Source organism: Caretta caretta, chromosome 1 (assembly GCF_965140235.1).
Source record: "Caretta caretta isolate rCarCar2 chromosome 1, rCarCar1.hap1, whole genome shotgun sequence".
In the NCBI taxonomy this organism is placed as follows: Eukaryota; Metazoa; Chordata; order Testudines; family Cheloniidae; genus Caretta; species Caretta caretta.
In genome coordinates this window covers 132,135,531-132,161,215 of record NC_134206.1, presented here as the reverse complement: position 1 = coordinate 132,161,215, position 25,685 = coordinate 132,135,531, and the positions used below count along the sequence as shown (strand labels likewise).

Here is a 25,685-nt window from a genome sequence, read left to right as displayed (position 1 = left end):
CCTGTGGAAACAACAGTATATGATCATGTAATTAAAAAGCTATCTTGTAATGCATACACACAAGGGAGCCAAATTAAGGTTGCACAGATAGGAAATGTCAGAATTAAGGTTATCTTTTGAATTCAAATCATATGACTTCACTATTCTTGTTGCCTGGGTGCCAATAGGAGTGTCACTGGATGTACAGGAGAGACCGGTTCCCTCCTATCATTTTCAGTGCTAGGCCTTACACTGCCCCTGAGCAGCTAGGGCACACCTTATAGGGAATGTACTTCTGAGCCACTGCCACCCTAAGCACAAACATGATCACTTGCTCTTTGGGAGTTCAAAGAAATAATTTCAAAGAAAAGATTACCAGAATTGTTTAACCAGGGTTAAACAATGTATTTTCCCCTAGTCTCAATCTTGGAAACATCTGGACCATTTGGGCTGAAATTTCGCAAAACTATTCAGGCTGAGGCAGACACTTCACATGGAAAATTTCAGCCCAAACACTTAGTTTGGGAAAGTTATAAGATCCTACTTTTTAATTGCTTATAATGGGAAGTGTCAGGCAAGCTTAATAATAAGCTGTGCTATCAGCCCAACCTGTAGTATAGGGTCCTCCTAATCAGGACCTCCTCCTAATTCTCTTCCAGGATCTGTCACTGACTTCCTGGCCTAGGCCATAGTTTGCCACTCTCTCCGTGCCATACTATCCTAGTTGCAGACAGCAGAACTGCCAATGCTGGACGCCTCCTCTGCATGAAATTGTGGGTGGTTTTGGTAGGACATGCTTTGAGCTTTTGAATTCAGCTTTTGAATTCACTCTCCTGCGTGGTGAGGAATAGTCCATATATTGACCTTGAGGTAAATCTTGAGGCATGCCCTCTTTACTCAGGATGTTTTTGGAGAGAAAGGAATGTGACAATATTGGAAGGATTGTTATAGTTATTTCTGTGGTTATTTTCGGGTTTTGGGGAGGCTGTTTTTTGGCTGTATTTTTAAAATTGTCTTTTTGTTTTAAATTATTTAAATTATTTGTATTACAAATCCAAATCTATAAAATGGCTAGAATAGCACTTCCCTACCTCAAAGTATTGTGAGACTTAATTTATATTCATAAAGCTCTTTGAGATCCTTGAATGAAGATGCTATTGCTGCCTAGATTTTAAGGTGATAGGCACATTAGAATCGTGTTGGCTATATAAATCATTGAGATGGTTCTTGGTTCCACAAATACAGAGGCAGTTGCAGGATCCACATTACTTACCAGAAATTAAAATAGTAGGCCTTGTAAGATGCAAGGATTTGTTCATTGGTCTTATTTATTTGAAATAGAATGCATAGATTATAATGATGAGCATATAGAGTATTATTAGCTTTCTGGGTTTGGACTCCCTCTGGCTGGCAGGAAAGGAAGAGAGATGTATCTTTGTTGTTTTTACTCTAAGGAAATGCTCAAATACTATGGTGCTGGGCACTGATATGAGAACCTGGAAGGATGGACAGATAGGGGCATACATAGATCTTATCTCCTGAGAATTCCCTTAGGATACTGAAGAGAAAAATTCAGTATTCTACTCTTCATTCCTGGAAGGAAGTTAATTTTTCTCTTGGACCATCTATAAAACATTTTTGTCTTATACAGTTCCTTACATGTGTTTTTCATCTCAGCCAGAAGTAAAATCTGTAATATATTTTTTTTATTGAACATCATAATAAATGTTCAACAAGACTTGCAGAATAATGGCACAACTAAACCTAATCCCAGAATGTACATTTGAAAAGAGTTTGGATTCCAAGTGGTATAATTTACAAAAGTTGATGAAACATATTCAGTTGTTTTTTAAGAATGAAGCAAACTGTGATGATAGCTGGTGTTATGAGTTCAGCAGTTAAATCTGTAGAATAGTTACTGAGAAAGGTCATCTTTACTTAATCCATATTACTTCATATTCTTGGGGGGGGTGTTTTTGTTTTTGTTTACTCCAGACCCATCTGCTCCACCAGCCCCAGCTAATCTCAGAATTGCCAACTCCACTACAAATAGTGATGGAAGTGTAACTGTGAGGATTGTTTGGGATCTCCCGGAAGAACCTGATATCCCAGTGCATCACTACAAAGTCTTCTGGAGCTGGACAGTCAGCAGCAAGTCTGTCATCCCAGCTAAGAAGAAAAGAAGAAAGACTACTGATGGGGTAAGGAGCAAACTGGAAAATGAGGCACAAATGCTCCTACTCAGTCATGGCATATGAAAACATATTTCTGGTTTAAAAAACAAAATTGTGCTGTACCAAATAAATGTGAAGTCACATAAATAAATAGGATGGAAAGGTGTATTCCTTTTTAATTTACAAGAAGATCACTCTGATAGTTTTATAGCCAGTTTTCTTTAGAAATAAGCATTGCTATTGTTCTGTAGAAGTCAAAGGGAGGAGCAAGTGTTGATTGACAGCAGAATTGAACCATATATACAGATGGAAATATTTTAAGTGTCTAAATCCAGATAAACTGGAATCTATTGTAGATGTACAATTAATATATAACACTAATTATTTCTCTAACATAAGGCTTATTTTACTGGAAGCCTCTGAATGATGGAATGCTCATTCAATAAAATGTCATCTATAGCATAGTTTTCATTATATCAAGGGAACTCTGGAAGTGATGTTTGCTCATATCAGAGAAATTTATGATGGGTTAGTTACCATGTAGGTCTAAGATAATAACAAAATCCTTCTTAAATAATTCTACTGTACCAATATGCTGAAATATTTCCATAGGAAAAGATTAATGTCAGCTTCTGAATTGATATGTAACGCATTGGTTTAACGAAAAACTAGCTGCCGTAATCCCCTTAGGCACATTGCATTTTCTTTTTATAAATAGCTTTATAGGTAATAGAAATAGAAACCACTAAAGGCCATGGGACAGACTCTTGTCTTAGTTACATTAAGAGCAACATACTAGCAATATATTACATTCCTGATTCTTCACTACATCTGAGAACGTAGTGCAGGGTGTTGGGCCACAAGGAGGTGATTTCAGCTCTCTGATCCTCAGCCACCTGGCCCTAGTGGAAGTGAAAGCAGCAGGGGGCCTACTCTAATTTCCGCTATGACAGAGGATCACGCATAATGGAGCTCTTTTCCCTGGAATCACTCCCTGGAACACCATTGACACATGCCCCATTCCCCTCACACTGCAGATTGGGGGGCACCAGAGTTCCACCAGCAGAGAGTTCCCCTATGCAAGGGCAGTTCACTAGCTATTTCCAGCCATGTTTTACATGACATAAAGTGGACTTAGTGGACCAGAGACTCTGGTTTTATGTGGTGTTCTTCAATTAAAAATTCACTTTCAAAGCCCCATGTTAAAAACACATTGAAAATGAGGGTAGCATTCCAGGGTATCTCTGCTTTCTTATAACCACTGTGTATTCCACTGGGTGACACAGGAGTAGAGCTGGCATATAAAAGGCAGGTAGTGAAGTCTGAAGTTCCCAGGTAAAGTACTATAGGTCAGAGATCTTCAACCAAAGAGGCCCCAATCCCAGGGATCCCTACCCAGGTATGTAGTAAGGCTGTCCTTTAAATCACAAAAGGAAGGAAATTCGAAATAGAAATGGATCCTTAGTTTGAATTAAAACCACTTTAGATGTATGAGTAGAAAGTGTATTACATCAAGATGTTTTAAAAACAGATAATAAATAAAACCTTGCTCTTATATCCAAAAGAACTTTACAAAGGATTAAGTATCATTATCTCAGTTTTCCATCATACAAGATGACACGTTTTTATGTTAGTAGGTCCAAGTTCTGGCCTTAGGCTTCAATGAGAGCTGTGAACATGTCTTATGACAACCAAGCACATACATCCAAAAGCAGAGATTAGCCCCTAGAATAACTTTACTTTTACTGGTTTCAGAGGAACAGCCGTGTTAGTCTGTATTCGCAAAAAGAAAAGGAGTACTTGTGGCACCTTAGAGACTAACCAATTTATTTGAGCATGAGCTTTCGTGAGCTACAGCTCACTTCATCAGATGCATACCGTGGAAACTGCAGCAGACTTTATATATACACAGAGAATATGAAACAATACCTCCTCCCACCCCACTGTCCTGCTGGTAATAGCTTATCTAAAGTGATCATCAGGTGGGCCATTTCCAGCACAAGAAATGGCCCACCTGATGATCACTTTAGATAAGCTATTACCAGCAGGACAGTGGGGTGGGAGGAGGTATTGTTTCATATTCTCTGTGTATATATAAAGTCTGCTGCAGTTTCCACGGTATGCATCTGATGAAGTGAGCTGTAGCTCACGAAAGCTCATGCTCAAATAAATTGGTTAGTCTCTAAGGTGCTACAAGTACTCCTTTTCTTTTTACTTTTACTCTGAGGAGAAGTATCTCATTGTGCTTTGTTCTTTTACAGCATACTGTGAAAGCTATAAAATGATAGTAGTAAAGGGGGAAATTCCCTGATGGAACTCCACTGAAGTCAGTTCCAATCAATGATCCATTAAATATTAGAACAACTTTTCCAAAAACCAAAATTGCACATTTCTAGACATGGAGAGATGTATTCCCCTGATTTGATAAGATCACTCAAACTTTTTAACCAATTTTGCTTTTAGAAGTAACCCAGTCCATGCTTTTATGACTAAATCTATATGAAGTCAGTGGAATTGCCAGCAGAGAATTTGGCCTACAATATTTTACAATGAACAATGCCACTACATGAACTGGGGAAATCAAGAGGCTTAATCAATTTTATAAATCGCTCTCAGAACAAACCAAGTAATGATTGTTAATTTGCAATATTTTTAGATGTACTAACATACTATTTGGTGTTAAATATGACACTGCATGGTTGACACGCCACTCCTAGTTGACACAAGAAAGCTAGACAAGTAACAAGGAATTCAGAGGAGTCCTTGTGGCACCTTGTGGGTGGGTCACTACAAAAACTAATTTTCCCCTGCTGATACTCACACCTTCTTGTCATCTGTTTGAAATGGGCCACCTTGATTACATTGAACTCATTAGCACTACAAAAGTTATTTTTCCTCCCTTCTTGTCAACTGTTGAGAATTGGCTCGTTAACACTGACCACCCACTTGCTAAGGCAACTCCCATCTTTTCATATGCTGTGTATTTATACCTCTCTACTGTATTTTCCACTTCATGCATCTGATGAAGTGGGTTTTAGCCCACGAAAGCTTATGCCCAAATAAATTTGTTAGTCTCTAAGGTGCCACAAGGACTCCTCATTATTTTTGCTGATACAGATTAACACGGCTACCACTCTGAAACCTGTTACTCTGAAAGGAATTCAGAGTAAAAAAGCAGAGTCAAATTTGTGCTTGACGAAATATACAATGGTGCATTTTTAGGAATAAATCTATAAATAAATGCAAAGAATTCAGAAAGGCTATGTCTCTTGTTTGCAGTCTTATGGGATTTGTTTTACTTTGTGGATTGTTAACTAGAGAATGAAAATCCAGTTCATGAGCCTCTCCATGCGGTGACATTGGAGAACTGAGTTGTTGTGGGTTGTTTGTTTGTTTCTTTTCTTTCTCTAACAAAGATGAAAAGCACTCTTGTTGGTATTTTAGCAACAACAGAAGCAAATAGAAAAATATTGTTCAATATACTGCACAGTATGTTCTATCTGTCCTCAGACTAGCTGTCTCTAGACAAAGCTTCCTGTTGCTTAGCTAATTGAGTCTGTCCAGGAGCTGGGAAACACAAAGTTTAGATTTCACTGGCCAAAATCTTTTTGGCATCAGAAAAACTGGTTATACATATAAAAAGAAATTTAGTCTTGGCTTAAAACAGCAGATGCCTATATTTACTAAAGACAGGCAAGTTCTGTAGACATCACTAAGTTTAGCATTTTAAAAACTACACACAGAACAGAGTCCAAATGAAAGAGAGTATGAAATAAAAATCAAAGAAGAAAGCAAGTTGAGTTCTGGTGAAATTTATAAATTCTCATTCCAAGAAGAATTTTGTGTGCCTAAGACAACAGACCTGCTTTTAATTTAATAAGAGCCAGCAATCCCATAACTATTCTGCGTGTATATTCTCTTTCACTATAGTCCCAAAATTATGTGGTCCTGGAGGGACTGCAACCCAACAGCAACTACATGGTGGAACTGCAGGCAGTAACATACTGGGGACAAGTACGACTAAAAAGCGCCAAGGTGTCTCTCTATTTCAGCTCAACTCAAACAACTATTAATAGTAAGTAACTGCATCCAAAGTCCTCTTACGCTCTGTTTTAACTGATGATTTCTCAGATTTCAAAAAATAAATAAATCACCCATTATAGGTGGCTGTATTATAGCATGCCTCTGTGGTCTTGGTCAAGTCACTTAAGTTTTCTGTCTTCGTTTCCTCATCTGTAAATTGGGGATAATAAGTTTTATCTACCTTGCCTGTTTTGAAAATTACTTAAAAAAATAAACGTGTTAAGCATGTGCATATTTGCAAGATCAGGGTCATAGTGTTATATTCGTGCTAAAATTCCCCGAAATACACATTAAACTTCCCAATAAACAGAGCAGAAGCAAATCCCAGACCACTGGCTTAACTGTACAATTTTCCCTTGCAAAAGTTTTTAAAATGTTGGCAACTTCAAGTAGCCCATAAATTCAGATCTTAGCGCAAATTTATATATCCTGTGGATTCGGACAAAGAATTGATTCTCCTACTAGGATCTTAAAATATAAAACAGTGTCCTGGTTGGCAAGAAGTTAATCCCAAACTTGTATCACATGCACAGCACTTACCTTCAAGATGAAGTCTTGAGGTATTAAGTTCTTTCTAAAACTAAACTCACGTGCTAAACAATACAGTGGAAAAATTCTTCAAATCCCAAGGGGCCTATACTGTGACACTCAATCTTAGTTAAATACTCTTTGAATAATAATTTGTCTAAGGTCAAGGTCAAGATTGATCTGCCCTTCCAACTGCCGATGTGTCATCTGATTAACCAAATACAACCACTGATGCTTATGACAGTAATAGTTTTCAGGATTAGACCACAAACAGTTTCCAAAGTTTGCCATTTTACCCATCTTTGCTTTCCCCATCTTTTCATTCCTTTTGCATTAGTTTCCCTTTTATGTTATAAGCAAAATGAAAATTAATTGCAACAGTTTTTCTAACTCTTATATCATTCTGTATTCCAGTACTGAATATTCTGATTGCTAATGTAGGTGGACCGCTCTGCAAGCATGTTCAGTCCATTTTGGATGCAAATAAGATATATTCTATGTATACTGAGATATAAAGGTTGACAACTACGCAAGAACTCCCATTATAAGCAATGGTGCTTTCCTTTTCCTGAAACAGGAGGGAGAGACAGAACTGAGTTTCCTTCCCCTTCTGCCTGCAACACACACACATTATTTTTATATGAAATGAGTCAGTTACATTTGGATATACCCCAAAAGATTGTTTTGCTATCTTTCTTCAAGCCCTCAGGCTAAATCTGGTTATACAAGTGTCATTGCTGTGAGTACCAGTAAGTTGTGCTTGGTGTGTGTATGTGGGTGGGTACGGGGAAGGGTTGAAAAATTGTTCAGCAGGCCCCAGAACTGCCAGCCCCAAGCTTTCAAAAAGTATATGCCAGACTCTAAAGATTATCTTAAAAAATCATGAGATTAATAGTAATTATTTGGGGGTGGGGGGATTGTTTTTTTTCCATTCCGGTTTTTGAGCTGTTAGAGTTCATGTTTTTAAGCTTTTCTCCGCAACCATGAGGGTTAGAAACTTACACCCAGATCCTCAAAGGCATTTGGGTGCCTAACTCCCATTGAAATCACGGCCTTTGAGGATCTGGGCCTTACTTTTTTAAAAAATGAAAGCAGAGATTCTCACACAATATTATGATTCTAAGGCTTTTTAAAGAAAATCAACAAATATTGTGAGACTTGCCATAAAATCATGAGAACAGGCAACACTGAAACATATGAAAATGCTTAGGCTAACTCTGGATGAAGTTAGCAAAGCACAGCAAATTAAGGGCTTAGTCTTTCTCCCATTGAATTCAGTAGAACTTTTACTATTTATTTTCATGGGAACAGAATCAGCCCAGAATTTGTTAGCAAAATCTCTTTACCTGTTATTCAGATTGTAGTAACAGATCACAAAACTGGGTAGTTCAAATGTAAGCAGAATATTGCTTGTCTTATAGCAAAGGCATGAATGCAGAACTGCAAAAGCCAAATGCTCTGAGTTATTGTGCTATCTGTCCCCTGAAGCAAGGCTCATAGTGGCAATATTTGATATGAGCAAGATTCTAAGAAAATATGGGACTGGCAATGTGTAATTGAAACACATTTCACAATTCATTATCATCATAGTGAAATTCTGGTTAAAAATGCTTTTAAAATTAACCCCAACTATGTAAAACTTAGCAGATCTGTTGCAGATAATAAGTAGATTTTGATAATAAAACTAATCAAGTGAGCTTGAATTAAAGTAAAAACTTCATAGAACAGTGTTAACCATGTAAACTATAGACACAATGATACATGATCAAGTAGTTAGAATATTGAACTGAGATCAGGGACTTAAAGTCCTGTCCTCGGATACTTGCTCACCGAGTGACTTTGCACAAGAAACTTCTTTCCCCATCTATAAAATGGGGATAATAACATCTACTTGTCTACTTCAGAGGCATCTTGTTAGTCAGTTATGTTTCATAAGAACTTTGAGGTTCTTTGATGAAAGTTGGTATATCAATGCTATGAATTAGTATTTAATGTTGTTAGATAGTTTTCAGCACAGTCACTGGGCAGATTGTGATCTCTCTTCCATTGGTGTAAATCTGGAGTATCTCCTTTTTGTTTAGTGGATCCTCTTCTGGATTCAGACTGATTTCACTAACGTCAGAATCTGGCTCACTGTTTTGGGCACTGTTGCCACATCACCAGTGCCCAAAAATGCTTCTAGAGTTTGTGTTGCACTGAGCCTGTTGTTTGTTAGTATTCTACTCTAAATTCACTGAGAAGAGGTAAATGAAGATTGGATGAAATGTCAAGATTGGATGCTTTTTTCTAAAATATATTCTCTAGGAATTATTTTGGAGAAGTTCTATGGTCTGTGTTATACAGCAGGTAAGACTAGATGATCACAATGGTCCTTTCTAGCCTTGGAATCGATGAAACTAAGAAAGCAGAGCTGAATTTCAGCGGGAATTTGGCGCTTCATTCCCTTAAATTCAGCCTGTGCCCATTATAGGGTATATCACTAGTGCCTGATTCTAAAGGAGATATCATTAATTTACAGAGTATTTTTGCTAAATAAATATTATAATTGCTCATTGCCAGAGAGACACTTTTCAAGGATATTTAGAGAGATAGGGTGGCTGAGATAATATCTTTTACTGGTCCAACTTTTGTTGGTGAAAGAGACAAGCTTTTGAGCTACACAGCACTGTAGCTCTAAAACTTGTCTCTTTCACTGACAGAAGTTGGTCCAGTAGATATTACCTCACTCACCTTGGCTTTCTAACATCACGGGACCAACGCTGCAAATAACTTTTCAAGGATGACAAGCCAAATTTTACCTATTTATGACACATTAGAGCATGCCTCTGTAATGGAGCGCATCACTCAACACCACAGCACCTCCTGTTGGCCATCCTGGCAATTAGCTCTGGTTTGCCAGTGCGCTTTCATCTAGTGGCATCTTGCTGCTGTCGTTTCTGTTGTCAGGACCTATGTCACCCTCAGGACTGCGGTGTCCTCTTCTGGACACAGCCGTCCAGCTGTGCCCCACTCAGTTCCCCCCCCCCCATCTTCCAGGAGGGCCGGCAGTTCTCTGACCAGCCACTTGCCTCAGTGGCAGGCTGCAGTCCAGGGTCTATCCACCTGTGTCAGTGGCAACTGGGGCCAAAGGTGGGGGGCGGGCGGCAGTCACGCTCTGCAACACCTCCAACCCCCACCATCTTTTTCCCTGGGCCATTTTCCCCACTGCTCTAGCACCTTCTCCACCCTTGTATCAGGGCCTCAGTCTGGCAGGGGTTGGCCAGGAGCTCACTTATGCTCCCCTGACCTGTCCAGCACTGCTCTGACCATGGTGCTGTCCTCCCTCTTCAAACTCCAGGGAGTGACTCAAGCTGGTCTGTTCAGCAGCCCTTCTTATATGGCCCAGCCTGGCCCTGATTGGCTGTCTCTCTAAACCTTCTCCCGATTGGCTGTCTCTACAAGCCTTTGCCTAATTGGCTGCCTCCTGTATAGCCTCCCAGGCCTGCTATAACCCCTCTTCTGGCAGTATGGGGCAGATACCCCACCACAGCCTCATAATCTTGAAAATCTTTTTGGTTCCACCAACTACAGAAAACAAAGGACTTGATCCAAAGCCCAGTAAGGTAATTGAAGTTAATGGAAAGATTATCATTGACTTCAGTGGGCTTTGGATCAGACCCTAAGGGGTTTTTCCGTGCTCAGGAACATATTATTTTATCATTCCACTCTGCTTGTCTGCTTCATTCTTGTGAAACATACAACATGAACACCTCTTTCTGAAGTGATAGATATGTAGGGATAGTCTTATTCAAGCCCCTGATTGTTCCCAAGAATGGATAGACGAAAAGGAAGAACTAGTTGTAAATAAGGCAGAACCTTCAAATTTACATTTTATCCAATTATTTTCGTTCATAAATCAAACCTGAGTCTCCTCTCCTTTCTTTGCAATATATTGTTGATTCCTCAGCAGCTTTTTGGTTGTTTGCATCTTTACTTTCCATTTAAGTACTGCATCCGATGAAGTGAGCTGTAGCTCACGAAAGCTCATGCTCAAATAAATTGGTTAGTCTCTAAGGTGCCACAAGTACTCCTTTTCTTTTTGCGAATACAGACTAACACGGCTGTTCCTCTGAAACCTGTAATTAATTAAATACATCATGTTTCATAATCAGATGTAAATATTGTCCCCTAAATTCGAATTTGCAACTTTCAGGTAGTGAAAGTGTTGATTCAAAGCTTGGATACAATACTACTGTTTTTAAACTGCAGATGCCTGGGGTATTTTTAAATTCTGTTCCTAAATACTGACGTATGTTAGTAAGATGTTTCAATATAAAAAGGCATATTTATTTTAACGTAGCACCTACACCCTGTAGGTTATATTCTATACTGTACTTGTGTATTGTATACTGTGTTTGTGTGTATTTAACTACTGTTTGAAAATATAGCACCCAAAATGTTATACAAAACTACAACTACATATAATGCCCATTAGAATCTCAAAGTATCAAATATCAACATTTCTTGCTCCTAGGATTATAGAATTGTAGGACTGGAAAGGACCTTTAGTGGTCATCTAGGCCAATCCTCTGCACTCGTGGCAGGACTAAGTAGTAAATACTTTTATTAAATTAAATTAAATCTAAGTATAAATACAGTAGAACTTTGAAGGAAGGGAATATAGAACTATGGAACATTCTTACATTAAAATAGATTTAAAATACTCTTAAAACTGAAAGAATATTAAAGAACTAATTTGCTTCTTTATCCTTGATGTTTTGTTTATTTTTTGCATTTATTTCACTCAGTTTGGGCAATGAAACAAGAATGGTTAGTTTCTGTCAGTTTCATTTTCTGACTCTCAAACACTATTAGCACAATGCTTCAATGTTTAGGTTGCACTGTATTAAACCAAGATATTTCCTGATGGTGTTGTATGTTGCAGAAGAACAGACCTCTCCAATTGGGAAAACCCGGAAAGGACTAGCTGATCCTCTTCCACCCTTTCAAAGAAGAAGACCGGCTCGTCGTCTTGAAATTGGAGCTCCTTTCTATCAAGACAATCACCTTCAGATCAAAGTCTACTGGAAGAAGACAGAAGGTTTGTTGAAAGTTCTGTCTTTAAGCAGGGACTACAATGAACCCATCTATGTCAAAGGTGGAGAAGCTCTAACACTGATATATTTACAGTGAACCCCATCAAGCAGTTCTGCCCTCAAAATATCCTATTTGCTTGGCAAGCCCAAATACAGAGAAACCACTGCTGATCATTCTTCCTGGATGGTGAAAGGATACACAGAGAGAATGCACATCTCCAGAGCAGTGCTATGTGGTGGTATATAAGGAAGGGCTTTAGGGCACAGGTTTCAGGGATGCAATGTATTGTGAGAAGAAAAGTGATGAGGAGGAGGAGGGAGGTGGGCCTTAGTCCCCCCTCGACATGAGTCCTGGCCCCTCTCCATGGCCCCATCCCTGTTCCTCCTCTTGCCCCATGGCCAAGCCGGAAGCTGGATCTGGGCAGTGGTAAGAGCTGCCCAGAGAACTCAGGCTGCTGTGGGAAGCACTGGACCCTCCACCTGCTCTGTGTGGCATGCCCCAGAGGGTGGGAACACAAGCCAGGGACACCCCAGCCCCCCACCCAGGGCAGGTGGAGGGTCCAGGACTCCCCAGGTGGCTCTTACCACTGCCCGGCTCTGACTTCCGGCCTGGCCAGGGGGCAGGGTCTTGGGGGGGAGAAGAGGAGCAGGGGGAAGGGCCACCAAGATGGGTGGGGCCTTGTGCCCTCCCTCCCTCCAATTCTACCGAGGTTCTGGCACTCCTGCTTGTACTCCACATCCTGAGGGTGCGGAGAGGATTCCACACCCCCTTAAAGTGCCCTTTGTAAGATTTTCTGCCGGGGGGTAGAATTTGGCCTTATGCAAAACTCCCATTGAAGTAGATAGTGGTTTGGTTGAGTGAGGCCAAAAGGCCTCAGTCTGCATGTGGCATTCCCATTGAAGCCAGTGGGACCTCTCTGTAGGACTGGGCCTAATATCAGGATTATAAGAAAGTAAAACCAGAAAATGAATGTAAATGGAGAGAGAATAGGGCTTCCTGGCTGTCCTGCATATGCCCATTTGCTGGCCTGCCTCCACCTAAGTTTGGGACTGTGCTGATTGTCAACAGAGGTCATGCACCAGGATTCAACATAATATCTGCCAGCATATGCACGGGAGTAAATGTGGGTGAGCAATACATTCTGATAGCAGGAAAAATCTTTACTGGCTTCATGTGTTTTATGATCCCCTGCTTCTCAGTAAATATAGCGCCTAACAACTTCTTTTATGTTTTCATCTTTCCTAAAAGACAAATGCCATAAAATGTAAGTGTCTAATTAGGTTTGGAAGCCAAAAAGGGCTTAGCTTTCACTGCCTTCCAGAATCAAGTAGGGATTGTTACACAGTGTATCAGTTTAGTACAGGGGTAGGCAAACCTTTTGGTCCGAGGGTCACCTCTGGGTACAGAAATTGTATGGCGAGCCATGAATGCTCACAAAATTGGAGGTTGGGGTGTGGGAGGGGGTGAGTGCTCCGGCTGATGGTGAGGGCTCTGGGGTGGGCCCAGAAATGAGGAGTTCAGGGCGGGAGGGGGCTCTGGGCTGGGGCAGCGGGTTGGAGCACAGGAGGGGGCTCTGGACTTGGGCAGGGGGTTGGGGCGCAGGCTCCGGATGGCACTTACCTCAAGCAGTTCCCAGAAGCAGCAGCATGTCCCCCCTCCGGCTCCTACATGGAGGTGCGGCCAGGTGGCTCTGCGTGCTGCCCAGTCCACAGGAGTCTGGAGGCAGAACTTGGGGCGGGGGCAACGTGTGGAGCCCCCTGGCTGCCCCTACATGTAGGAGCCAGAGGTGGGATATGACGCTGCTTCCAGGAGCTGTTCGGAGTCACAGTATGCACCGGGGGGGGCAGCCCCCGACCCTGCTCCCCGGCTGGAGCACCAGAGTGGGGCAAGCCCTTAACCCTGCTCCCCAGCAGGAGCTCGAGGGCCGTAGTTTGCCCACCTCTGGTTTAGTACGATGATCAATATCCCCACGTTCAGTTACTTGAATATATGCTAACAATGATAGTGGTTTTGCCTTGTAGCTATCTATAAATGTGCATCTCAAATTAATGTCCACATAAAAATAAATACCAGGTCTGAAGTCACATCCTACCAAAGGAATGATCCCTTTTCCTCTTGACTTTTGCAAGTGATTTTTAGGAACCCTGAAGATTCTTCAATTCATCATTGAAATTACCCTTATCTTAGCTCCTCACATCCAGGCGCTTTCAAATCTTGGTGCTTATTTCTGCACGACATTTAAAAGATCTGGCTGTTCCACTCTATGCCCACAATTAAACTGTTCATCATCTCCTGACTTGATCATGTCAACCTACTCTTCTTTGGCTGTACAATATCCACCTTGCCCCCCATTCAGATTAATTCAAAATGCGATGGTTAAAATCATCTTCCTGACCTGTGAGTGTGATCATGGCTCCCTCTTGTTCACCACAGCAGATTCTAGCATCTTGTCTGTCAGGGATGCCTATGAATTTATATCTTAGTTTTTAAAATAAATAAATAATGGCTTTAAATGACCTATTTCACCCACAGCAAGATTATGTAACTGTATATGCTTATCACTGTTACTGTTGTCCTCGCTCTGATGATTATAATCACTCATTGTTTTTAAAATTAAACTGAAAGTTCTTTGGGGGCAGGGATTCGATCTTGTTTTGCAGTTGCACAGGTCCCACTATGATAGTGCCTTACTCCTGAATGGCCTCTGCTACTTTAATACAAATAACAATGAAAAGAGTTGTAGAAATCATGCTCATGTCTATCCCTAAAAGACATGAAATGGAACACACGGTGGAATGAAACGTTAAAGTAAGTATAGATCAGAAGTTTTCTACTCCCCCTCAAAACTCTGTATTGTTTTTGGGTGCATGGTTTTTTTTTAAATATTCTAAATCTAACATTTTAATGTATTCAAGGAGCATAACAAATTCAGTAAAAATAGAGGTCTCATGACTTTAACAAGAATTTTGATCTTAGTACTGATGTCTTGGCCAGATAACAAATAAGAGAAGAAATTTACCGCTGCAGGTGCAAGTGGCTGTGGTATTCTTCACTTATTATCATGAAGTTGTGAAGTGTTGCAGTGACCTATATTAAACAGCTCTCATGCTCCAAATCAGAGATGATTGTGTTTAATGTGTTTTATGTTTGTGATGATTGTGTTTTAATGATGGATGAAGTGCCTACTATATAGGGTGCTTTGTGGATCCTTTGAATTGAAAGACAGTTAAACTGAAGTAAAATATTGGTATAAAGACTATTTTTATCTGTAAGAAACCCTTTTATTTTAAATAAATAATTACATTAAATCGTCTCTCAATAAAACTTAAAACAATGAAATGTTGTTCATGCAGTATATTAATAATCGTTAAGAAATTGTTTTTGTATACGTGGTTACAATGAGCTAGACCATTCTGCGGGGCAGGTTACTGATGTGTAGATGCGGGGCAACCACAGCTTTGGACTTGTGAAGTTTCCTTGGATTTCTGTCTGGAAACCAGGTTTATTCTTCAACCATGGATCGATCTATCTAAGAATTGCTACTGCTGCCCATGACTGTAGTATCTGAATATTTTCTATGTGAAATAGCTTAGCAACAGTAGAGTCCCTAGTGGTTTTTATAGTGTCTCTGGCTCTTCTCCTTTCTTAGGATTGTTTTTTTTTTGTTGATTTGTTTGTTTCAGGTCTTTTTGTTTTGTTTTTGAATTTTGGATTTGTTGTTGTTGTTGTTGTTCCCACGGGGGGAAGTGCTAGATGGGAGTGCCGGTGTTGAGAAAATTGTTTTTATGAATGGCAGGGGTTTTCAACACTAGTCCTGTGGTTTTCTGGAGGCACAGGCTGTCGACGCAGAGACCCTCTAACTTTCTGGTGATGTTGTTGCAGCTGTCCCTGCAGCCCCAAACTAGCCCACCATAACCCCACACAGAAAACCTATATCCCTCTGTGGCACTTTCAAAAGAGTCTTTGTGGGCCAAGGGAAGAGAGGAAAGATGCAATGAAGACTAGACAGCCTCCTTCCATAACTTGACTTCTGTTCTGTCCATTCCAGGAAGTGTAGGGGATAATATATTATTTTACAACACATTTATTGATGGCTTTACTACACCCTCCAGTACATATTTCTATTTATGATTTCAGAGCATCTAATTATATATATATATATATATGTGTGTGTGTGTATATATATATATATATATATATATATATATATATATATATATATGCATGCCAGTGAATGCCAGAGATTGGAAGGCCAGATTGACTTCTCTGGACTCGATCTTCTCCTCTTTATGGGCCTCATTCTGAATGTTCCATTAATATCACTGAACTTGGGGCATGCAAGCAATGTAGGATCTGTCCTTCTGTGTTAAAATAGATCACTTTTTGCAATAATATTCAGGCTGAATGCCGTTTTATGATGGCAATTATACACGCACTTCAGGATGTGTGTTAATGGGAATAACTCCCATGGAATCAAAAAAGAGGAACTTTATTCTCTATAGATCAGTGGTTTTCAAACTTTTTGTATTTGTGACCCCTTTCACACAGCAAGCCTCTGAGTGGGACCCTACCCTTATACATTAAAAATGGTGTGTGTCGGGGGGGGTAATTTAATTTAATGGGGGCAGGGAGTTGACAGCTCCCAACCCCCATGTAACCACCTTGTGACCCCCTGAAGGGTCATGAGCCCCAGTTGGAGAACCCCTGCTATAGATGTACTTCATAAGTCTCATCGCTTACTGCAGTAATTCTCATCAGTGAGAATAACATACTGTAATTTAGTGCAATGATTTCCTTCCAATGCAAAATGTCGCAGTACTGTGTCCTAAACCCATTGCTGCAACACAATTGATGTTTTAGTGACTCTTATTTAGGGATAATACAGCTATTTTTACTTAGGCAAACTCCCATTCTATCAGTATTCTGCCTGAGTCATGACTATAGCATTTGCCCCATATTAAACATCATTTTATTGAGTTCATCAGTGTTTCCACTTAGTGTTTAATTTTTTACCTCTTACTTTTGCTTGAAAGTATAGATGTTTAAAAAATATTTGTACTTGGCTTCAGATTTGATTCTTTGCTTTAATACTTACCAGAAATGCAAAGCAAAGCATGTCTTAAGAGGGATTGAAGCAGGGAGGGGCAAAAAATCTCTCCTGCACTGTCTGATAAATCAACTGAACAGGAATAATCAATTAAATTACAGGGAAGAATAAAACACAGGGCAAGGAAAAGCAGATAGAAAGCTGCCACAAAAGATTTTATAACTAGATCACTGGAAAACAAAACTAGCTCTTTCTTAGTGCAGGAAGATAAATGAAGTGTCTGTTTGCTTAGACGGTTTGTTTGTAACAGGTCATTTTCATCCTGTAGGGTTAAAAATAATGTGAATGCTTCCCAGAATGATCTCTACCAGGCATTGGGTCCAGTCCTGCAACCCTTCTATATGCAAGCAGTTCCATTAAATTAATGGGACTATGCAAAGTGAGTAAGGATTGCCGGATCTGACCCACTGGACAATACATTTGTTAGTGTGGAGAAATCAGCAGTGTTGCCCATGCATCGAGGAATTATTTCAGTTAGTAATAATTAATACAGGAGGGAGATCAGTGTTTGAGTACATGGCTATTTACTAATTTATCATGATACTTTATTATACTTCCTCAAACAATTACACAGTTTCACTTTAAAGTATCACATTGGTCCAGATACTTCCCTCCAACAGGAAAATATCCCTGTGAAATAACAGCAAAGTTTAGGGCAGCACATTTCCCTCACATCATCCCCATGAGAGCATGGGGACAGTGATCCTATGGAATAAGTGTGTGTGTGTCTGTGTGAGGAACCTCCAGCACCACTAAATGGGGGGGAAGGGGAGGTTGCCCCAACTACAGGGATCACTGAGACCAGCTGTGTAGAAATTTCCCGTCCACATTGAATAATTTGTTTCCCAGTTGGCTTACATGGTGCTTTTGGCTTCCTCATCACTGCTGAGCAATCCTACCTTTTCCAGAAGGAGCTAATGTGATGATGGGGAAATCAATGCTCATTTACCAGCATTAATCTCAGTGGGAAATTGCTAGGGCATTTAAACAACCTGGGCCAGAGGGGTATTCGGCATTGAGCAGCTTCTGCCTAGCTCTGGGTGCATTGGTGTTGCATAGTTCCAGAACAAGTGCAGAGCCCCTCCTGTATGTTACTGGTGTTGAGGGACTTCTTTGAGTGTGGGTATATGAGGCATATGCGGCACTCGCACAGCGACCCTCTCCTCGCTGGCCTTTTGCTGCCCTCCATTCGGAGGAAGGAAAGGGGAGCATTCAGCCAACTCTGGTTATATTGGTTATACTTTTATAAGCTAAACAACACTTAAAGTATTTATTTCCTATATGCTTAAATTCTGGGTGCCTATCCCTAAACTTTAAGTGCTGGCAAAACTTAAGATCCACCTGGTGAAAGCCATGAAACAATAACATATAAGAGAATTAATAGTAAAACATATAGTATATAAGTTGGATGTGTAATTGATGGATGAGATGAACAATAATGGTGAAATTCATGCTTCCCAGGTGGGAAACACTGAATGCAATACACCCACCAAACAGACAGTCCCCAGGACTGCAGCAAAATCTCTTCATGGCCACAGTGGGCTGGAATAGTGTCTTCAGATTTCGATACCCCCTACATGGAAACAGTGCCCCTTGCCCATGATTCAATCCCAAACCTCCCGTCCATACCTACATAGCACACCTCTCATCCCTGCCTGCATATCCAGCATGGATATAGATGCTCTGTGCATGTCTGTTTCAACTGTGGCTTCCTTGTATAATGACTCTTCTCCAGTCCTCCATGAGACTGAACCTCACCCCAAACTATAAGTAGTTGTGAAAGACCATAGGCGTCAATCCTTCAACCCTTTGCCCATATTTAACTTCACTCCTGAGCACCAACTTTTCCTTTTCCCTGGGGGTGCTCCACCCCCCTTCCACCCCGAGGCCCCGTCCCCATTCTACCCATTCCCTAAAGCCCCGCCTTCATGCTGCCTCTTCCTGCCCCTGTTCTGCCCATTTCTCCAAGACCCCACCCTCACTCCGCCTCTTCACGACCCCACTCTGCCCCCTCCCGGAGGCCTTCCTCCACCCTCCCTCAAGCCCCTCCCTAAGCTGCCAAACAGCTGTTTGGCAACAGCACTGCCTCCTATCAGCTGATAAGCAGGGGTGGCAAACAGCAGTGGCTGGTGGGTGCTGAGCACCCACTATTTCTTTTCCATGGGTGCTCCAGCCTTGGAAAACCCATGGAGTTGGCACCTATGCTCCCGAGTGTAGTAGTCCTGTTGATTTCTTTTACATATTTCCAAGGATCTCTATTGCTACCAACTTCAAGAATATAATTTGTTTTGAGTAGAAGTTTGAACAGCACAATTTCTTTCAAGTTTACATTAAAAGATCAAATAGAAAACAGAGGGCAAATTAAAAACAAAACAAAACATGCCATGAGTGTAGTCCAGGGTGTGCTTACCATACTGTGGAATTTTATAAGATTGCTGACAAGACATGCAATGTAACATTAGCTGGGAAATTTCCAGAGAAGACTCATTTTAACAAGGAATTAAAAAAAAAAAAAACCTATGTATTGGCTAACCATTGAACAAACTGTTTGCCCAAATTAGTTAGTTTTTTCTACTGTTCAAGAAAGATGGGTATGTTTCCAAAAACATCATCTTTCTTTTGCCGCAGTAACATCTGTTTATACAGTTTACATTTTTCACTTTTTCAGATTCGTTCTTGTCTAGTTAACCATGATCAGGTCTCTCTATAAAGTGAATTCTTCTAATCACTGTTAAGCCACATATGAAGATATTAACATTTCACTCATTTGGAGACTTGGCCTATCAGTAGCAGTTAACTAACCACCTTGACTAAAGGGCAGATTTTCAAAGGTGTTTAGGCACTTAAAAATACAGATAGTTCCCTAGTGGGATTTTCAAAAGCACCTAAGCAATGAGAGTTATGTGCCTAGTGAGATTTTCAAAAGTATCCATCTGTATCTTTAGGCACCTAAATACCTTTGAAAATTTGGCCCTGAGTAGTTAGCCTGAATCTTAGCTTCATATGGTACCAGACATGGAAAAGTGTGGCATTATAGTTTCTACAATCGGCAAAATTTCCCTTTAAAAATGTGGGGTGCCTGTGGACATTGCTGGCAAACAGAACTCTCAGTAAAATATATTGTTTTGTGTACTCTACCGGGCTCACACCAAATTCCTGAATACAAATACTGTTAATCATCAGTGCAGTATGTGTCCAGATGTGGATACACACATTGTAGCTTGGGCCCATCTTTAAATTACACACTTTCCATTAATGTCATTCTTTGAAGGGAATTACCATTTTATTATCCAAATGATATGTGTGTGAGAGAGAGTGTTTTAAATGGCAGAGAGTTCAGAACCAAATTCTTAACAATTTAAACACAAACACTAATATTCCATATTAGAGCAGGAAACTATAGATTACCTTTTGAAAGAACTGTTTATTTGAATGAAGTTTAAATGCCAGCCAAGGGTTCTTTTGGTGTTTATTTTAATTGTGCTGTATGAATAAGTGATCATTAAAGGTGGAGTGTTTTTTTCAGAGCTGTCATGAGAACCATAACTACGTAACAATAAAATCCACTGCTTGGCATTTTGGAATCTTTTCTTCTTATGCCATTGGATGGGTAAAGGAACAAACAGATAAACTGTCATGTAAATGCAATTGCAGGAGAAAACATACCTAGGACTACATAGGAGGTGAAAAAAGAGGAGAGGAGCAGCAAAATTTTTGCAGGAATGTAAAGGACTTTTATGGGGATCTCCCCCCCTCCCCCCCCACACACACTCTAAACCATTAGGACAGTATAGGACACACCTAAAGGAAAAGAGTTTTTGTTACTTGAATATTAAGATTAGGATCTCATCCTGAGATATGTTCCACAGGGGGATGTCCTGAATATTACCAGAAATGCCATTGAGAATTCAGCCAGTGAATAGATTCATTTTTCCCTCTGAGTTTCAGTTCCCTAGCTGTGGAATAGAGTTTATAATGTTTGCAAAATACACCATTTCACAGGAGACATAAAAAGGCCTGTTTGCTTGCAGTCTCTAAAAAACCCACAGCACTTTTGGCAAGAAGAGTGTTGTAAACTTTAGTAGGACAGTAGTCAAATTCCAGATTAGATACCAGTAATCACATTCTGCCTGTCTTCAGTTTCTTCACTCTCTTTCTTAAGCCATTTTATAGCATTTCTATGTTCTGTCAAGTAGTTGCGACTGTGTGGGTCACCATAGATTTAGCTGCTATTAGCAGTGGAGAGAAAAGTAGATAAGAGGAACAACATAAATGAATAAATAAATACATAAAATCACATGTATTTACTTGAACTTTATCCATGTTCATGCCTCTTCTTTACATTTGCTTTCCAGGCGCATTACAGCAGTTGAGTTTTACTTATACAAATGCTCATGAAAAGTAAATTTTAAGCTTGCATGTTTCAGTATTCACCCAGGGCTGAAGCATGGCCCAGCTACCATGGTGTCACAAAGGTAAAAGATGTCTCCTTTCGCCTATGCACCAGCTACTGATATCATGGGTAGTGATGTGGGTGTGGAAGCAGGTTCCACGGTGCCACTATGCCTCCTCCCTGTGCAGGAGGGGTTGGGCAGTGAGAAGAACCTTGGCTCTATTCCCTCCAGCCCACTCAGCAATGTAGCTGCCTTGGCTTACCAAGGGTTGTATACTGCGAGGGAATGGACCTGGCACAGTTTTCTCCCTCCCTCAAGTGGCAGAAAGTCAAGAAGAGAGTCTATGACTTGGAGATTCAGAATCACCCTCCTAGGCTGCTCCAAGGGCAGCATAACACTGTGTTGCTCTTGATGCTGGGCAGATCATCATGTTACCATCAGCCCTGTGAAAATAGTACATTCTATATAGGATGGTGGAATACTGCTCATCACAGCATATGTATGCAGCTCCCCAAATCTCTTGCTATAGCACTTGCCACAGAGACAGTTAAATAAGCCAGAGAAGTCTTTAGACAAGCCCCTTTCAACTAAGACTTCACCAGCTTGGTGTGAATGTAATTTTGTGATGTGCAGTTAAATTTAAAAACTTTAGCCAGTCAATAAATCTTGCAGTCATCTAATTTGTGTAGAAATAATGCCTTGGCATAGGTCTGCATGATCCAGAAAGGAAATTGTTTAACTTCCCTCATCCTGTTTATCTTCTACCTCTTTCTAAGAGATTCAAAGCCCTAGAGACATGTTCAAGCCCTTCTCCTGTTAATAAGATGCATACTCCTCCATGACGTGATCCTGCCAGAGGCCAAGCATTTTGGCCATGATCCACTTAAGCACATGCTTAACTATTGAAGTCAACAGGACTGCTCACATACTTAAGTGCTTTATTGAATCAGGGCCAAAGTGCTCAGAATCTTGTAGGATAAAACCCCTAATAAGGGAACAAAAACCAAACCACATCACTTATGTGGCTAATCACAACCAATCAACACCTTTCAAATAATATGGAATACTTGAAGCAAACTATTTGTCATCTATCTATAGAGTAAGGTACACACACAACAAATGACTTGAGTAATTTTGAATACGGAATAAATTAAAGGAAATTACAGTCTGCCTCTTTCCAAAAGTAGACTGAATTTATTTTTACATTATTCAATGTAAATAATTTGCTCAGCTCTGATAAATATCCCTTTAGCAACACAGTCTGTATATTTAGCTAGTTACATTTGTCTAATTTGTTGGGGTCCTTTGTGATGAAAGACACAACATATAAATACACAGTATTATCATATACTAAAACACTAATTTGGCTTAAATTTGTTACTTGTACTTGAAACATTCCAAATTAGATTTTTTCATGCTACCCCAATAAAAACTGCTTTATTTCTAGTTTCATAGTCTTCATTTGATCTTTCTTTTTTTTAAACTACATGTAGGCACATTTCTTTCCACTGTGAATTATCACCCAAACCACATTGTTCCAAATTCTCTGGCAAACACAAAGATCAGTTCAGTGTTAGTGTACAAGGGGGATCTGTAGCTGAAGCTTGAGTTTTCATTGGATTTAAATCCTAGACTATGCTATTCTTGTTGAAATCTGCTTTGAACTATATAATGGGCCAAATTCTCCCTGTGCACCAAACTTCAATTGCCAAATTTGAACAAATTTTATGTAAATCTTTTGTACAGATTTACATTAAATGTGTGCAAACTTGGCAATTTAAGTTTGGTATGCAGGGACAATTGGAATTCAAAGGAAAGTCTGCAGAAAACTACAACTGGCTTTGGTGAAACTCTGAAAACTTAAGGTGAAAGTTTTGGAGGTGCTAGCCATACAAGCCGTAGCCTGTCACTAAGTTCATTGTGTTCAAGCAAGCCTTGTCTGATGGACTCTTTCAAATAAGTTTTCACAGTCCATTTGCTCATAAACAAATATCCTCACATGGAGAGCAACAGTATCCTGGTTGGCACTCATTAGTACTCTTGCACCAACATGTGTCAACAAACATGCACAGAACTAAATAATAATAATACTAAGCCCCACCTCATATATAATGCTTTTCAGCCACACAGCTCCAAGTTCCTTACCTAGGAGGTCATTATCATTAACCCCATTTTACAGATGGGTAAACTAGAGGGCACATAGATGAACTGACATGCCCAAGATCTCCCAGCAGTCCAGTGTCACCACTGGTAGTAGAACACAGCATTTCCAAGTCCCAGTCCAGTGCTGTATCCACGAGGTCACATGAGCTCAAATACAAGGAGATAAATACCCTTTTAACTCTATAGGCCATCTCTCAGCACAATAGTGAGGCCACTTGGTGGGGTGGGACTGTCATACTGCTACTGCCCAAGCTATACCCCAATACCTATTCTAGCTATGCAAAAGACTTCAGTTTCCTAGATTGTTGACCTGACACCCTTCAGCAGCAAAACATACACTGTACCATAGGGAAAAAAGCATTTGAGGCAAAGAAAGAAGTTGTCTGTAGTAACATGATAGAAAAAATAAACCACATTTGATAAATTATTCACATAGCCAGTGTCAGGAGGAAAACACATCAGAACAGAAACATGGAATATGTTGGCAGAGAAAATGAGTAGAGGTTACTTATTTTGTTAAGGTTTTTTACTATTTTACTAAGGTTTTACTATTTTAGTATGTTTTTTTTTTTTACTATTATTTTGTTTATTTTACAATAAACTTTAGAATCATTTTAACCAAAAATCCCAGCTGAGGAGTAGTAACAATATCAACTAAAATTGCTTTTGGTATTCAAAGTAAAACTAAGAGCTTCAAACACTGTTTTGAGATTACAAGATTTAGCAGATATAGGATATATGCCTACAGGTCTGGAGTTACCCATATCTAGCCTTATTTAAATAAGGTTTTAATGGTTTAGGCAAAGCATTCCAACCTGGGTGCCTAAAGTTGGGATTCTAAATCCATATTTATGCTCCTGAATAAAAATGACCTGAGTCTGAAAGTTGCTGAGCTCCTGGAGCTCTCCAGGACTTCAGTAGGAGTTAAGGGTACTTGGTAAAGATGTTTGAAAAATGCCAATTATTTGGCATTGGGAATTTAAATAAAAAAATCTTCTTTTCATTTTTGTCACAATTTCCCATTGATTACTCAGTTTTTTTAATGAAAAAACCCCTGACATTTTTGGATTTAAAAATGTTAAAAAATTGTTTTCTGTTTGTTTTATGTAAAAAACCCCCAGAAAGTTATGTCTTTGGTTGGTTGGTTTGTTTTTTGCCTTTTTGCAAAAATCTAAATGACTTTTCATCTAAAACTTTTCAGTGGCACCTCTGAAAATCAACTCACTTCTATTCAGGCATCTAGGTATGGATATAGGGCACCTATTTAGGAAAGCTTTTAAGCACATGCTTAAATCCATCCCAATTCAAGGTAGCAAGGCAGCAGTCTTTTTGTTAGTCTCTTTAATTTCAGAAGTTATAGTTACAAGGAATAGCAAGGCTTTCTGCTAAAACTAGCTATGATAATGAAATAATCCTACTGCATATTGGATATTCTTACTAATTTTAACTTCACAAACAACTTTTCATATGTGACTTCCAGGCATGCCTATAGATTATAGTGAATTAACTTCAACTGTCTATAATCATGAGCCTTGGTGACTCTGCCATTAGACTAAAAAGCAGCTTGAATTGGTTGCCCATTGCATTATCAGCTAGAATTACTACTTCCATGTTTATAGCTGATAGATGAACAAAAAAATCCAAAGAAAAGTACAGTAGTGATCTCAGTAGGGACCAATCCACATTGCTGATGGGAAAAGCTACAGTAGGTTTTTCTTTTGCATTGTTTAAATCTCACAGATTTATACTACCCATAGATAAAAACCCTAGAGTCATACAATTTACACTCACAGTTAGCACCCTAATAAAGAAAAAGGAAATGTATTTTCAGAGGTTTAGAAAAGTTTCTCACTAGAAACTTTGGCTTTCATATCTCAGCTATGCTAGATCTATTTGTTTTCAAATATATTAGGATGTAGTTATTTTTAAAGGTGATGTTGTTACAAAACGTGTATCCTGCATAAACAAAGCATGATTTTTTTTTATATCTATTACTCTGCCAAAGCAAAAACATCCCTCCAACCATTGAAAAAGTGCATTGCTAACCTAGAGACTGTTTTTCCCTCCCACATTTCAGTTTTCTATCCGAAATCATGGATGTGCTATAGAGTTGTGGTTTGTGTTGGTGGGTTTGGGGGTTATTATTTTCTATTTCCTTTCAATCTTCTTGCTAGCCAAAAT

General features: G+C 39.7%; 1 protein-coding gene across 4 annotated transcripts in view; it reads left to right on the top strand.

Moving 5' to 3' along the window:
• ANOS1 (anosmin 1) overlaps positions 1-25,685 on the top strand; it is a 181,251-nt gene that overhangs the window by 137,715 nt on the left and 17,851 nt on the right. For 3 of the 4 annotated variants that reach the window (XM_048860383.2, XM_048860365.2, XM_048860391.2), the window contains 3 exons: positions 1,975-2,180; positions 6,084-6,228; positions 11,689-11,844. In XM_048860383.2, the coding sequence (XP_048716340.1) occupies positions 1,975-2,180; positions 6,084-6,228; positions 11,689-11,844 (507 nt within the window). The remainder of the gene's footprint in view (positions 1-1,974; positions 2,181-6,083; positions 6,229-11,688; positions 11,845-25,685) is intronic. The other variant, XM_048860374.2, reaches the window with a different exon arrangement.